Source organism: Halichoerus grypus, chromosome 8, assembly GCF_964656455.1.
Source record: "Halichoerus grypus chromosome 8, mHalGry1.hap1.1, whole genome shotgun sequence".
NCBI lineage: Eukaryota > Metazoa > Chordata > Mammalia > Carnivora > Phocidae > Halichoerus > Halichoerus grypus.
Genome location: NC_135719.1, coordinates 51,248,062 through 51,261,798, shown reverse-complemented (window position 1 = coordinate 51,261,798; position 13,737 = coordinate 51,248,062). Strand labels below are relative to the sequence as shown.

Below are 13,737 nucleotides of genomic sequence, written 5' to 3'. Positions count from 1 at the left end.
TCCGGGGCAGGGCGCAGGTCCTATCAGGCAGCCCCACAGTGCCAAGTGCTCTGAGCAGGGAGCACAGCGCCGCAGGAGGTGAAAATATTTGGAGTGGCCTCCTCGTGTTTCTGGAGTATCTCCTAGGCTAGATTCTCAGCAGGCCCATCTTAAGTCTTGATGCCCATGCTCTTCAGGAGCCCAGCCGGGGGCTGCACGGCTGCTGCTAGGTTAGCTGGCCTGGGTCCTGAGTGGGCAAGGGTCCTGCTTCGCCATGTCAGGTTGCCCCAGAATCGCTGTGTTCTGCGTGGCAGGACTCAAACGAAGCAGCGCTAGGCGCAGCCTCCCTCTCTCGGGGTTCAGTGTGGGTTCCTTGGGAACCACACCTACACCTGAAAGCCTGTGACATTTCCTGATAAACGTGCCTTAGACGACTACATGTTCCCATCCAGCTTCTGTGGATATGGAGCCATTTAAAGCATTTTTTTTAAGCCCTTTAAAGTCAAGGTCTTCTAATGCCACCGAGAGAGAAGAGGTGCGGCAGGAGGGATCCTCTTACTCAGGAGGGACAAGGACACCTTTCTGGGCGGCAGTTAAAACTACTGTTCAGAGCACTAAGAGGCGTTTTGTCGGAGGAAAAAGAAAATCTAGAAACTAGTGTGTTAGCTAGGTAGGATAAATTTAGGTAAGTTTTTCTATGATGCAGGCAGAAAATACTGAATATCCTAATAAGGAAAAGGCAGAGCTCAACCATTTAGGCTACAGTGGACTCTTAACCAAATTTGTGGCTGAACCCTTGTTATCCTTTGGCACAAATTGATTATAAATGTGTATTCTCTTTGAATATCTTCCTCCCAGATATTGGGCTCACCCATCACTTCTCAGTCATGATTTCCCTAACAGCCCTATCCTCATGCCCTCTTGCCCGGGTGGGACCTGCTTCTGGGTTCCCAGAGACCAGGTCAGCAGCAGAATGTGACCAGGGATGGGCACTGCCTGAGGCCCATACCCCCTGCATTCCCCAAGGGAAATCTCATGGTGACCCGCGGGGCCGGGCCGGCTGGGGCTGCCATGCTCACCTCCCAGAGTGGGCCGTGAGGGCCTGCCCAGCCTGAGCCTAGCATGTCGCCCACTGGCCCCGCCAGGACCTGCTGGCCTGAGAGGGGCCCTGGCCTGTTGTGCACGTCGCAGCATGGGCTTCGCTTGAATTGCCCTCTCCAGCCCCAAATGCAAGTCCAGAGCTTAAAAGTGAATGAAACCCTTTGGCTTCCAGTGGTATTAACACATGGTTCTCATGCTTTTTTCCGTGTGTGTGTGTGTGTGTGTGTGTGTGTGTGTGTGTGTGTGTCTTGCTTGTTTTCTTTTTCCAGATGACTAAGTCGGTTACTAACCCGGAGGAGTTGGGAGGACTGGCTTCACAAATGACCAGTGACTATGGGCACCTGGCTCTCCAGGGCCAGATGGCAGCAGCCACGGCGGAGCCAGAGGAGGTCTGCCACCATAAGCCCCTGTTCTCAGATGCACATGCACACTGGTTACCCACTCCTGGGGGGTTCTTGATAGCTTAGCTCCCCCTAGAAGTTTCCGGCCTGATAAGTTCCCACCGCTGTCCCTCCAGCCCCCCAGGTACAGACCCGGTGGCCCCAGGCTGTGCTCAGAGCCCACTGTCCTTTCTGAGGCCCGCAGATGGAGAGCTGGGTCCACCTGGGGAAGGGGGCTTCCAGGCAGACGCCCTCCGTTGAGACTGTCCGGCCAGGTCACCTGTCTCCCAGCCCATTGCCCGGCTCCCAGAGCGCAACACACACTGCCATCTTCCTCTTGCTTAGTTCATCCTCCTCGGGGATTTTCCTGTTCTCCAAAGGCTCCCAGCAGTATTGGAAGAGCCAAGTATGGGAGTTAACTGCCCCGATCTGAGAAAGGGCTGGGTAGCCTACTTTTGTGACACAAAGTCTTACCCAACTATTGTTGGTAACTTTCTACGAACCGTCCCCCATATCTTCTGTGGACTCCTCTTCATTACCTACCTGTCTTCCCTAAACTCGCTTTCCTTAGTGGTGAAACACAGACTTTGCCTCAGAATGCCTACACCCGTAAGAGTCTTAATTTGGCCAAAGTTTGGTCCCAGAGGCCCCTTTCTAAGAGCCCCCTTTCCTGTCTGCTACACCTGAGTAATCTAGTGATCCCCTGGGAAGCAAGCGGGCCGGCTGGAGTGGCGCATGCCCGATCACACCCATGCCAATGCTAGCACAAAAAGGTGCCCTGTGCCCAGCTACCGCATGGCTCCTTAGAGACACAGAGCTCCGTCTGGAATAAAGAATAGTGGAGGAGATTGCAGGGACACTGGGGAGATGAAGGTGACTGCATTCTGTGACATTCAGCGGGCCATGTATTAAGCACAAATCCTGTTGATGATATTCCTAAATGAAGCGGGCTGTCAGGGGGGACGGCTGTGACCGGTCTTCCCTTCTCCTTGCAGTGACAGTCCGTGTCCCCAGGCCCCTTAGCGCCGGGTCTGCCAGGAGTCCATTCGAAGCACGTCTTCACAAAGACTCCCAGAGATGATGCAGAAATGACCCAAAACAAAATCCCTTGCTAACATATGTCATAACAACGCATGTAAACAGGAGTTTCATATGTATGCACTTGCATACATATATATCTAGCATGGGATGACGTAGGTTTCTAACAGTGCCTGCACTTTGAGATTTTAGTATGGTTGAGTATTTAGGCTGCAGCATGAAGAATTCTGTTTGTAATGAGTCTGTGAAGTCACTACCCAGAAAGAAAAATCATCAGAACCCACCCACCCCACCCCACCCCACCCTGCCCCGGCCCCAATCAGGATTCTGTGTAATGTTGAATTTCCTCAACAAGCCTAAGGGAACTTATGTTACAGGAAGGAACAATCTGGACAAAAGGAAGAGTGTTAGGCTTTGCGGGATGGAAAAACAAAGAGGCTGTGGGGAGGGTTTGGATCTCTGTTTCCAGAAATCTTTAAAAAATGGAATCTAGATCCATCAGGTCAGTTCAGACGTTGACTGGCCTGAGTTACTGAGTGAAGAGCCCATGATCTGTGGAGACTTTTCCACATCTGAGTTCTTAGAGCTCCCCAGCCCACGTGTGAAACAAGTAGATTTTCTCCCCGCAACCCAGACCGTGAAGCAAAATACAAAATAATGTCAGAGCAGCCAGGAAAGGAAAGGTATCGCTGAAAGCCCCACACGAGATTACTTTAGTCCCTGGCCCCGTGTCTGTAGCAGCTGACATTTTCATTAAGGTTCTCCCTTTACACCATTGCATCTTGAGTTCTATTTTACATTCCAGACACAAGAGCACTGTGACCTGGAGCAAAAAGGGGCAGAGAGAATATACAATTACCAGTGGCTTGCTAAGGAAAATTCTTTGTGTGCATTTGCCAGACAGATATTTAGGGGAAAACTGAGAAGGTCGGGGAGATCCCTAAAGCAATGTAGTTTTTTTATTCCAAGATTGTGGAATTAGTTTTCTCGCCAAGAGGGCCCCACATCACAGCATGTGAAAGTATTTCTATCGAGGGCAAGGAAGAAGCTGCTCCCTCGCTCCAGTCCTGCAGGCTGCCGTGCCGAGTCAGCGTTTTGGGCTTTTCCAGATTGTGACAACTACAGAAGCCCAAGGTCTGCCCTCTGAACACCAAGCAGGAGCTTTATCTGCTGCTTTTTTCAGGGAAAACTCAAACTCCCGTTAACACCACTGTGAAAACTCCTTTTTTTCAGGAAAGTCAAAACCCTTAGGCCACTTCCCAATCAAAGATCCCTGTTCTCTTTTTAAAAAAAAAGAAGGAAATGGAGATCCTGTGAGCCACCAGTGCTAAATATAAATGCGGGGGGTGGGGGGAGATCTAGTGACTACGGCTTTGTCTCCGAGGGGACTCTGCCGTGACCGCGTGTAATACTGCGTGTCTTCAAAGCTGGTAGGAACATTTGTCGCGAGCCCATGGCAAGAACCATAGCCTTTTCCCAAACATGAGATGGGTGTCTACGGTGGAGTTCTCTAAAACTTTCCGCTCCGAGACACACTTTCTGTAGGTGGAAAGTGATGCCCTGTTTCTGTTCTGTGCTCATGATTCTTTCCCTTCCATGTTTTTTGGGTTTTTTTTTCTTTTTAAGGAGAAACTGTAAAGCCTGTCAGCCAACATCCACTATTGCCTTTCAGCATTCGCAGGCTCTCCCAGGCGAATGATATTTGACCTGGTTTTAGATGTGATTGTTTTGAAAGCCTGAGAAAAATGTGTACATTTTCTTTAGTTTTAGGCAGTAAAGAAGATCAGTATTTCTGAGACCCCCTCCAAGTGAAATTTGATCCAAAACTTCATCAAGGCCAGACTTCCAATTTCCCCCAGGACGTAAAAGCAGGAGACAATGGCCATTTGGGCAGGAAGGGAATTGAGGGTTTTTCTTGACGTTCGAGTCATGCTTTACTGCAGTCGCCAATTTAAAACCCCAAGTTGAATGTCTGAGCAACATTCCTTTATAATACGCACTGGTTGGTGGTTAAGTCAGATCACCCTCGGGGCTGGACAGATTTGCTGAGAAATTTAGTGTTACTTTGAGAAGTTAGCCTTTTTAAAGCCCTTATCTTTTTGAATACAGTCTTAAAAATGCATTCCCTCTCTCAGATGTTCCTCCAGCAGTACAGAATGTTCTGGGAAATTGCAGTAAGAGTGTGTTGTTTCTGTTGTCCCCTTTAAGTGCCTGCCCTAGCTGTCCCAGGTACCCGTGGGAAAGAATAGTCAGAGAGATGTTCATCAAGTCCACACCACAGATCAGATCCATGCTGGGGGCTGTCCCATGTACCCTCACAACTCCACAATCCTTGGTTCTTCCCCATTTCACAGGTTAGCAACCTGAGGCTCAGGGAACTTGGTTAAATGGTCCAAGAGCACACAGCTACAAAGAGTCAGTGTGAAAGCCGCTTGAAATAACTTTTTGGAATAAGTGAAGTTTCAAGTAAGTAAAGAAGTAAACATGGCAACGGCAGGATTCAAACCCAGGGCATCACAGCCTTTACTCCTTCCCCCTCACCAACCTACCCCTTGTCACAGCGTTCATGTGGCATTTCCTACCTTGAGATGTGTTCACACATACCTTTCATTTGCTCCATCAGCCCTGGGTAGTAGGGCAGGTTCTGTCCCATTTCGCAGGTGAGGGAACAAAGGCCCAGGAGGTTAGCTGGCTCACCCAGGGGGTTGATGGCCAGGGAGGGGCTGGGCCAGAAGCAGAGCCCGTGGGCTTTCCTGCTACCCGTGCTGCCCACGGGGGTGAAGAGCTGAGGGCAGGCCTGGGGCTGGCTTCTTGGATCCCTCCCCTTCCTATTGCATTCAGCCCTCTTAGCCTGTGAAAACAAGTGAAGCCTATTTCAACATGGCCTTCATGATACCCATCCTTCCTCATGCTGTCCAACTAGGACTACGCAGCCAAGCATATAGGAGGATTGCGTGGCCAAACCTCAAGGTGGCCTCCGGGCACCAAGAAGGTAATCATGTGACCTGGCACAGACCTGTGGCCAGGACCAAGCCCTGGGTTGGCCAAGAACCCCAAGGACTCTGTATAACTCTTGCCTTATCTTCGGCTTATCCCTTTGCTCTCTGGTGCTAGTCTTTGTTGGTGCTTCCTACCTGGAGTCTCCTCCCTAATGACCACTGTCCCAACTCTGCAGTGCGTTTGCAGGATCCTTTGCTACATGCATGGTGTCCCCTCCAAGGAAGGGGCTGAGCATCAGGACGTTGGGGCATTTTTCATAGCAGGGCCTCTCACGAGGGGGCTGAAGGAGCATGAGAGTGTCATTGAGGATGTGTCATGTCTGCCCGTAGGTTTCAGGCTTGAGTCAGTGGAGGAGTAGGTCCCTTCACCCTCGCACCTCCAGGGCCATTTGGGAGTGACTTAAGAGGCCTGTGCTTGCCCCAGTGCCCACCATTGTGTGGACAGGAAGCTCAGGCGTGGTTCTGAGCAAGGAGCAGAAGTGGGACACCGAGCCTGGTCCTTCCTAGCACAGGGGTTTCCCACCTTACTCTTCTGAGCCCTGGGAGGCACTTTGCAAGTTCTGCACGTTTGACTCAAGGCTCACTTTTTAAACATAATTGAACTATTTTTAAAACTCTTAGGAAAAACGGTGTGTGTTTTTGAGTAAACTCTGGGCCGGGCCAGTGATAACCCACTGGGGGCCGCCAGCACCTTACCATGGGCCACTGGGTGGTTTCATGCAGACCTCAGGCTGATGCCGCTTCTCCCTGCTAGGGTTCGGGGCCTACAGGAAAACCTGTACGCACATAACAGGATTTTCTCAACACCGCAGCCCAAGCAAAATGCAGAAATGAGGCGGTGGCTGAGGCTGTATCAGGCTCCAGAATCTGACTTTTAAACTTTGATTAACGTAATCTCATTGTTGACTTTTTATTGAGTCAAGGACATAAACTTTAACTCATAAAGGAAGGGTATACTAATAACACATTGTATCAATTTTGCATGTTGAATTTCCAGGAGAGATTTGGTAGGCGGGGGTTGGGGGGTGCAGGGATGGTAGCAATGCTAAGTGGGGAAAAAACGAAATTAGTAAACACTGATCTGATGGGTAGAGCGACCTGGGTGCTCATCTGGCTTTGCCAGACACTGGCTGTGTGATCTTGGGCCAATCACATCACTTCTCTGAACCTGCACAGTCTCTTCATTTGTCAACGAGGAGGTTGAACTAGTAAGGTCAGTTTTATTTTGAAATTCTGTTTCTTCTTCCATTTGCCCCCGACCTGGCTCTCCCAGCCGTGCCTGTCACTTAGAGACCTGTGGTCATCCTTGACACAGAGCTCTTGCCTGTGGATTAGCTCTGACCCTCGAGTGTGTAGGGATCAGAAAAGGCTCAAGAGCCAGGATGAGTTTTCAGCTTTCATGGGGCATCCCCCAGCTTCAGCGGGGCCTTGTGTTTAAGCCAGTAGACACGCCCAGCAAACAGCGACATTTTGGGTGTTTCCGCTGGGTGGTTGAACTGGAGTGCCTCTCCCCTCCTCAGTGGTAGACCTGTTTGCAGAGCTGCCAGCTTAGAGGATCTTCATGTTGTATTTCACCTGGAGATGGTCCACAGGCAGCCCTCCCTGATTGTGAGGCTTTGGCAGCACCCCCAAAAGAGCCAAAGCTTCACCTTCTGGATCCGGAGAATTTTCCATTAAGTGGATTTTTTTTTTAAGATTTTATTTATTTGACAGAGGCTGAGAGCACAAGTAGGGGGAGAAGCAGGCTGGGACTCGATCCCAGGAGCCTGGGATCATGACCTGAGCCGAAGACAGACGCTTAACCAACAGAGCCACCCAGGCGCCCCTATTAAATGGATTTTAAATATCCTTTGGGCCTTAAGGGGATAAGGGAATTACTTTTTTCCCTAAAAGCATGATGTGTTTCAATAATAGAGTTAACATTTGCAGCCCCCTTCACTACCCCAATCTCCCCCTGCCTTGAACTACTCAACTAGGACAGTGCTGGAAGATAGCACCCCAGTGGTCCAGATCTCCCAGCTTTTACTCAGGATACCTGAGATCTTAGTAGTTGTTTTTGGTAGATGCTGGAAGGAGAAGCCACAGCTTCTTGCTATCATGGAGTCTTGGAAATAACACTTATTAACTAAAGCTTAAGGTGTTTTGCTTTTAGTTGCTTACCTGGGCTGGAGGACAGATTGTTTATGGCAGCTGTATTGATCAGACCAAAATGAAAATTGATGTGAAACAGCCAGAGGAATGCAAACTTCGGGAGGTAGAATTTATTAGGCCTTAAAGAGACAGCTGACAGCCTGTCCATCATGGAGCTCATTTGGGTTCTTTTAGGCAAAGTACCTTTTATAATCACACAAGTCAGAGGTCATTAAAAGAATGTGTGCCTGCTGAGCCTTTAGCTCTAAAAATGTACCTTTTTAAGGAAACCACAACCTGGCCGGATAGAAAGGAAGCCTGGGCCCAGCAAGGTGGCTCTCACCGCGGGACACAGCTGAGGAAGGGGGTGTTCTGCTTATAAACATACCAATTTTGCAGGAACCTGAATGCTTTATGCTTCTTACCAAAGCTATATATTTTGAACTTATAATTACTCTCTAGAGCTGCCGTGCAAAATAAATGAAAGTAAATGCAATCCCTTCTCAGGAGAGGCCCCGACACACAGCAGGAGCTCAATAAATGCATGAATGACTAATAATTACCGCCCCCCCCCCCAGAGTTCTTCTAACTAACATTTCCGTCAGGTGGCTAGGGATGCAAGTAAACAGTACACCAGAAAAGGTAACAAATATCAGAAAGGCATTAGGCTAAGATGATGAGACACAGGCTTGCTTCCTGGGGACTGTGGGCATTTTACAGGCTCTAAAAAGGGAAGTAAAATCAACCAAATTCCATACTCCACCAAGCACAGACTCCTAACAGCAGTGGAATTTTCCTAGCCAGGCTCCCATAGGATGTAGAAGAAATTTTCCACGTAGGGGAACCCTCGATGGCAGAATCCATCATGCCTCTCCTTCCCCACCCCGGGCTTGCCTCCACAGATCGGCTTCCAGATTCGCACTCGCGTGCAGGACCTGGGCCATGGCTGCATCTTCCTGGTGCAGAAGGCGGGGGCCCTCCAGGTGTGCCCCACAGACAGCTACACCAAGAGGGAGCTCATCGAGTGTGCCCGCGCAGTCACAGAGAAGGTAAGGAGCAGCCCTCGGGCCCCACGCAGCCACAGTAATCCACACTGGCCCTCGGTGGCCCACTGTGACCAGGGATATCAGCAGGAAGCTAAGCCAAAGACGATCCAGTCAGGGATTCCCCAGGGATGGGGTGATTCATAGCCCTGAGACATTGAGAGGGACTGTCCCTCGGAAGTCAGGGCCCCCGCGGTGCACTTTGTTGATGGGCTTTCCTACAGACAGACGGGACAGACCATAGCAAAGTCACATGAGCACCAGGAGCCCCTCCCTGCAACCCCTTTTGACACTCATCCCCTGGGCTTCCTTCTCCGGGAGGCTCCCAGGTGCTGGGCACTGGGAAGGGCCTAAAGCTCTCTTTGTGTGACCTCTTTCCTCCCAGAAGAGACCGTGAAGTGGGGAAGCGTTGAGCACCCCACCCGAAGTGGCCCAGCACCGTGGTCGAGAGAGCAGGAGCCCGTCGGAGGTGGAAAGAATCCTATACGTAGCGTAGTGCGTGGGGCTCTGGGGTCTCAGCGAAGTGACCTCCCCCTCCCGAGCCTGCAGAATGAGCCCAGGGAAAGACAATGCCGGGCCCGTAGGGTTGGGAAACTGGAATGCGGTGGTGTGTGTAGAAGTGCTTGGTGCAGGGCCAAACACACGGTTCACCGTGGCCGACATCCTGGCCGTGGCTGTCTGTAAGCCGTCCTCCGACGCTCTTCTCCCACAGGGTTCCCTGCTGGACAAAGCCCGTCCTCAGCATCCCTTCATTCCCGGCACTCCCTTACACCCCCCACAGGATACTCGTCTCCTGCCTGGCTTGTTTCTCCAAGTCCTTTTTCAGGACAGCTGTCCTCCAGACCGCTCAAAGTGCAGGCTGAAGCATCGGTGCTTTGCTGGCTTTTCCCCTCCCTTCACTCGGGTCCCCAGGACATAGAGCTGTGCCCTGTTTAGAAGCTGGCAACAGGACTTGGGCGGGCGGGGGACCCCTCACCTGGCAGCTGCCGCTGCAGAGGCCACTCTGTACCTGGCCCCGTGCCGAGGCCGAGCGACGTCTGGCTGTCTCCTGCAGCCCACAGGCCTGCCCAGGCCTCCTTGGACTCCACGGGATGAGGCAATCCATCTCTGAGCTGGAGGAAGGCATTCTCCCTCCTTTCAAAGCCCTTCCTTGTTGTCGAAGTTACTCTGGCCAAGTTCCCCTGTCGAAGACCTTGGAACTGGCACCTGAAGGAGGGAAGGCGGGGGTCCAAGCTGCATGATGGCCAGTGGGGCCAAGCAACATGACCTTGCTGAGCTGTTCTCCGTCTCTCTGCTTTTCCCGGCAGAGGTGTCCCTTAGGACACCTGGAGGAGGCTCAAAAGCAGGGAATCAGCTGTTCAGACTAAACTAGCCTTTTCGGTGCTTTCTTGCTCCATATTCCTGCCTTGCCCTCTCTACCTGGTGTGTCTTTCTCACGTGGCTTGGTTGTGTCTGTAACTTCCCACCAGCCGTGAGCCCTTGACTTGCTCACCTTTGTGTCCTCATCCCCTAGGGACTAGTAGCCGCTCAATAAACTGCTGACTTGTGCGCCTTTTGTAGCAGGCGGGACACTGTTTATGGACTCTCTCTCTTTCGGTCTGGCTGAGAGAACGTCCCTCCCAGACTTGGGATTCCTTGTCTTGGCCTTTGTCACCTGTCCTCTGGGAGTTCTTTCCAGAAACTGGATACTTCATTCCCAGGCCAGCTCTGTGCCATCCTGACTTTTCCTGGTGGAACATAGTAGCATTTAACTCCAGGAGGGAGGATCAGGCAAATAAGGAAGAGAAACCAATCCTTGTGGGCTGGTCTTGGGACGTGGCAGGTGCTCAGGAAGTGGGCCCCCCGCCCTGCCTGCTAGGCTGTGTCCACCACCTCTGCTCAGATCTGAGCAGCACAGAAGGAAGAGAGCATACAAACTCTCTGCCCCTCACTGATGCTGTAACTCCTCGGTCCTGGTCAGTGTGTTTTTAAACAATGCATTCACAGAATATTTTCAGACTCTTCTTTGGGTCAGCCATGGTCAAGGATGGTGGGTGTGCGCATAGAGATGAATAGGACAACTCCAGATGGTCTCCAGACTCAAGAGTCTCCAGTTGCTCGCCAGATGCATGCTGTTTTAACCTGTGCTAAATGGGCTGTCCTGGGGGCGGGGACAGCAGCAACTGTGGAATCCTCAGGAGGCACAGCTATGGCTCTGGATGAGGACTTTGAGCTGGCTTTTGCAGGATGAGCCGGTTGGTAGCTGGAGAACAGGGAGGGGGTATTGCAGGCAGGGGGCAGATACGCCGCAGGAGGGGCAGGGGATGTTTGGGGAAGTGAGGAGCAGGCTGATGTGGCAAGAATGTGGTGGGAGGCCAGAAAAGTTGAACTGGTTGTGCAAGGAGCTCATCTTCCCTTGACAGCAGGGGAGAATTGTACCCAAGGGTGTGGGGGAGTTAGCTTTGTGTTGTAGGAAAGTGTCTCTAGGAACAGTGGGGGTGTTCTGGAGGGGGTGATGGGTGGCAGCAAAGGGTTTCTGGCATGGAAGTCACTGGAGTGAACAGAGCCAACTTGCTGGACTCTCGGGTCACTGGAATTATTACTTAGGGGCAGGTGATAGTGCAAGGGAGCGTTTGGGTGGAGAGGTGACATATGCAGGTACGCTTCGGGCTCTAGCCACAATGGGGTCCACCCTGAAGCATTTCAAATCCAGAGGCAGCCAAGGGCAGGAATGATGAGTGTTAGCAGAAGGCTGTTCTACAGAAAACCTGATCAGAGGGGACAGAAATGGCCACACCTTTCATAGGAGCCTGAACTTGTCTCTGGTCCCAGAAACGTAATCCTATTAAAATTATCTGCTCTCTACTGATGACTTACTATGTGCCATGCTAGAGAATAGATATGCATCCCCCCCCTTGTTCCTCCCAACAACCCTGATAGGCAAGAAATAATATCCCCATTTTACAGATGAGGAAACTAAGGTTGAACAGTTGCCCAAAGTCGTTTAGCCAGCAAATGATAATGCTGGTACTCAGCCTGAGATGTTGACACCAAAACATGTGTTAACCCACCAGCTGCATTGAGTCCCAGAGAGAAGATTCACTGTTCTTGTTTTTTACTTTTTCCCCTGGTTTTGAGATATAATTGATACACAGTACTGCAGAAGTTGAGCGTGTACAGCATGATGGTTTGTCTTTCATGTATTATATATAAAGTGATTACCACAATAAGTTTGGTGAACATCCATCATCTCGTGTAGATACAAAATAAATATACTTGTTTCTGGTGATGAGAACTCTTAAGATTTACTCTTAACACTGCTGCGCGATATATACGACAGTCAGTTGTAGTCATCATGTTGAACACTGTCTCCCTAGTACTTAACTTATTTTGTAACTGGAAGTTTGTGCCTTTGAAGCATGTTTGTTCAATCCACACCTTCCCTCCCACCAGAAAACTGCTCCCTTTTGCTATAAGGTTGGTTGGCTGGGCTTTGTTTTGTTTTGTTTTTAATTTTTATTTGATGCATTCAAACAAACAAAAAAGTTCAGCCATTTCTCCTAACTCCCGTCCCCCGCCTCTGGCAACTACCAGTCTGTTTTCCTTATCTACCAGCTTGGGTTTTTTGTTTTAGGTTCCACGTATAAAAGAGATCATATGGCATTTCTTTCTCTGACTGACTTCACTTAGCAAAATGCGCTCGAGGTCTATCCATGTTGTCACAAATGGCAAAATTTCATTCTTCTTATGGCTGAATAATATCCTACTGGATAATATATACCATATTTTCTTTACCCATTCATCCATCTGTGGACATTTTGGTTGCTTCCATAGATTAGCTGTTGTAAATAATGATGCAGTGAACGTAGAGGTACATATCTTTTTGAGTTAGAATTTGTTTTCTTCAGGTAAGTATCCAGACCTGCATTTGCTGGATCCTATGGTAGTTCTGTTGGTAGTTTTTTGAGGAACCCCCATATTGTTTCCACAGGGGCTGCGCCAATTTACATTCCCACCGACAGGGCACCAGGTTGCCTTTTCCCTGCATCTTTGCCAATACATGTTATTGCTCGTCTTGATGATCTCAATGCCAGCAGGTGTGAGATGATATCTCACTGTGGTTTTGATTTGCATTTTCTTAATATTTAATGATAATGAGCATCTTTTCATGTACTTGTTGTCCATCTGTTTGTCTTCTTTGGAAAAATGTCTATTCAGCTCTTCTGCCCATTTTTAATTGGGTTGTTTTTTTGCCATTGAGTTGTATGTATGCTTTATATATTTTTGATGTTAAGCCCTTAGCAGATATATGATTTGCAAATATTTTCTTTAATCAGTAAGTTGCTTTTTTCATTTTGCTGATGGTTTCCTTTGTTGTGCAGAAACTTTTTAGTTTCACATAGTCCCACTTGTTCATTCTTGCTTTTGTTGGCTTTTGTTTTGGGTGTCAGATTCTAAAAATCATCACCAAGACCTATGTCAGGGAGGTTACTGCCTATGTTTTCTTCTAGGAGTTTTATGGTTTCAGGTCTTACATTCAAGTCTTTAATCCATTTTAAAGTTTTTGTGTTTATTTTTTGTATATACTGTAATTTTTGTGTATACTGTAAGGCAGTGGTCCAGTTTCATTTTTTTTTTTTTTTTTTGGCATGTAGCTGTCCAATTTTCCCAACACCATTTGTTCAAGTGACTGTCCTTTCTCCATTGTATGTTCGTGACTCCTTTGTCATAAATTAATTGACTGTATATGCTTGGGTTTATTTCTGGGCTCTCTGTTCCATTGATCCATGTATCTGTTTTTTATGCCAGTATCATACTGTTTTGATTCCTATAGCTTTGTAATATAGTTTTAAGTCAGGGAGCATGAGACCTCCAACTTTGTTCTTTCTCAAGATTGCTGTGGTTACTCAGGATCTTTTGTGGTTCTATAGAAATTTTAGGATTGTTTGTTGTATTTCTGTGAAAAATGTCATTGGAATTTTGATAGAGATTGTGTTGGATCTGTAGAAAGCTTTTGGTAGTATGGACATCTTAACAATATTGATTCTTCCAGTCTGTGAGCATGGAATATCTTTCCATTTATTTGTG

General features: G+C 49.0%; 1 protein-coding gene across 11 annotated transcripts in view; it reads left to right on the top strand.

The window, feature by feature from the left end:
• Nucleotides 1-13,737, top strand: part of TLN2 (talin 2) — a 420,448-nt gene that overhangs the window by 360,406 nt on the left and 46,305 nt on the right. For all 11 annotated transcript variants that reach the window (XM_078079262.1, XM_036081097.2, XM_078079259.1 and 8 more), the window contains 2 exons: nt 1,350-1,469; nt 8,530-8,676. In XM_078079262.1, the coding sequence (XP_077935388.1) occupies nt 1,350-1,469; nt 8,530-8,676 (267 nt within the window). The remainder of the gene's footprint in view (nt 1-1,349; nt 1,470-8,529; nt 8,677-13,737) is intronic.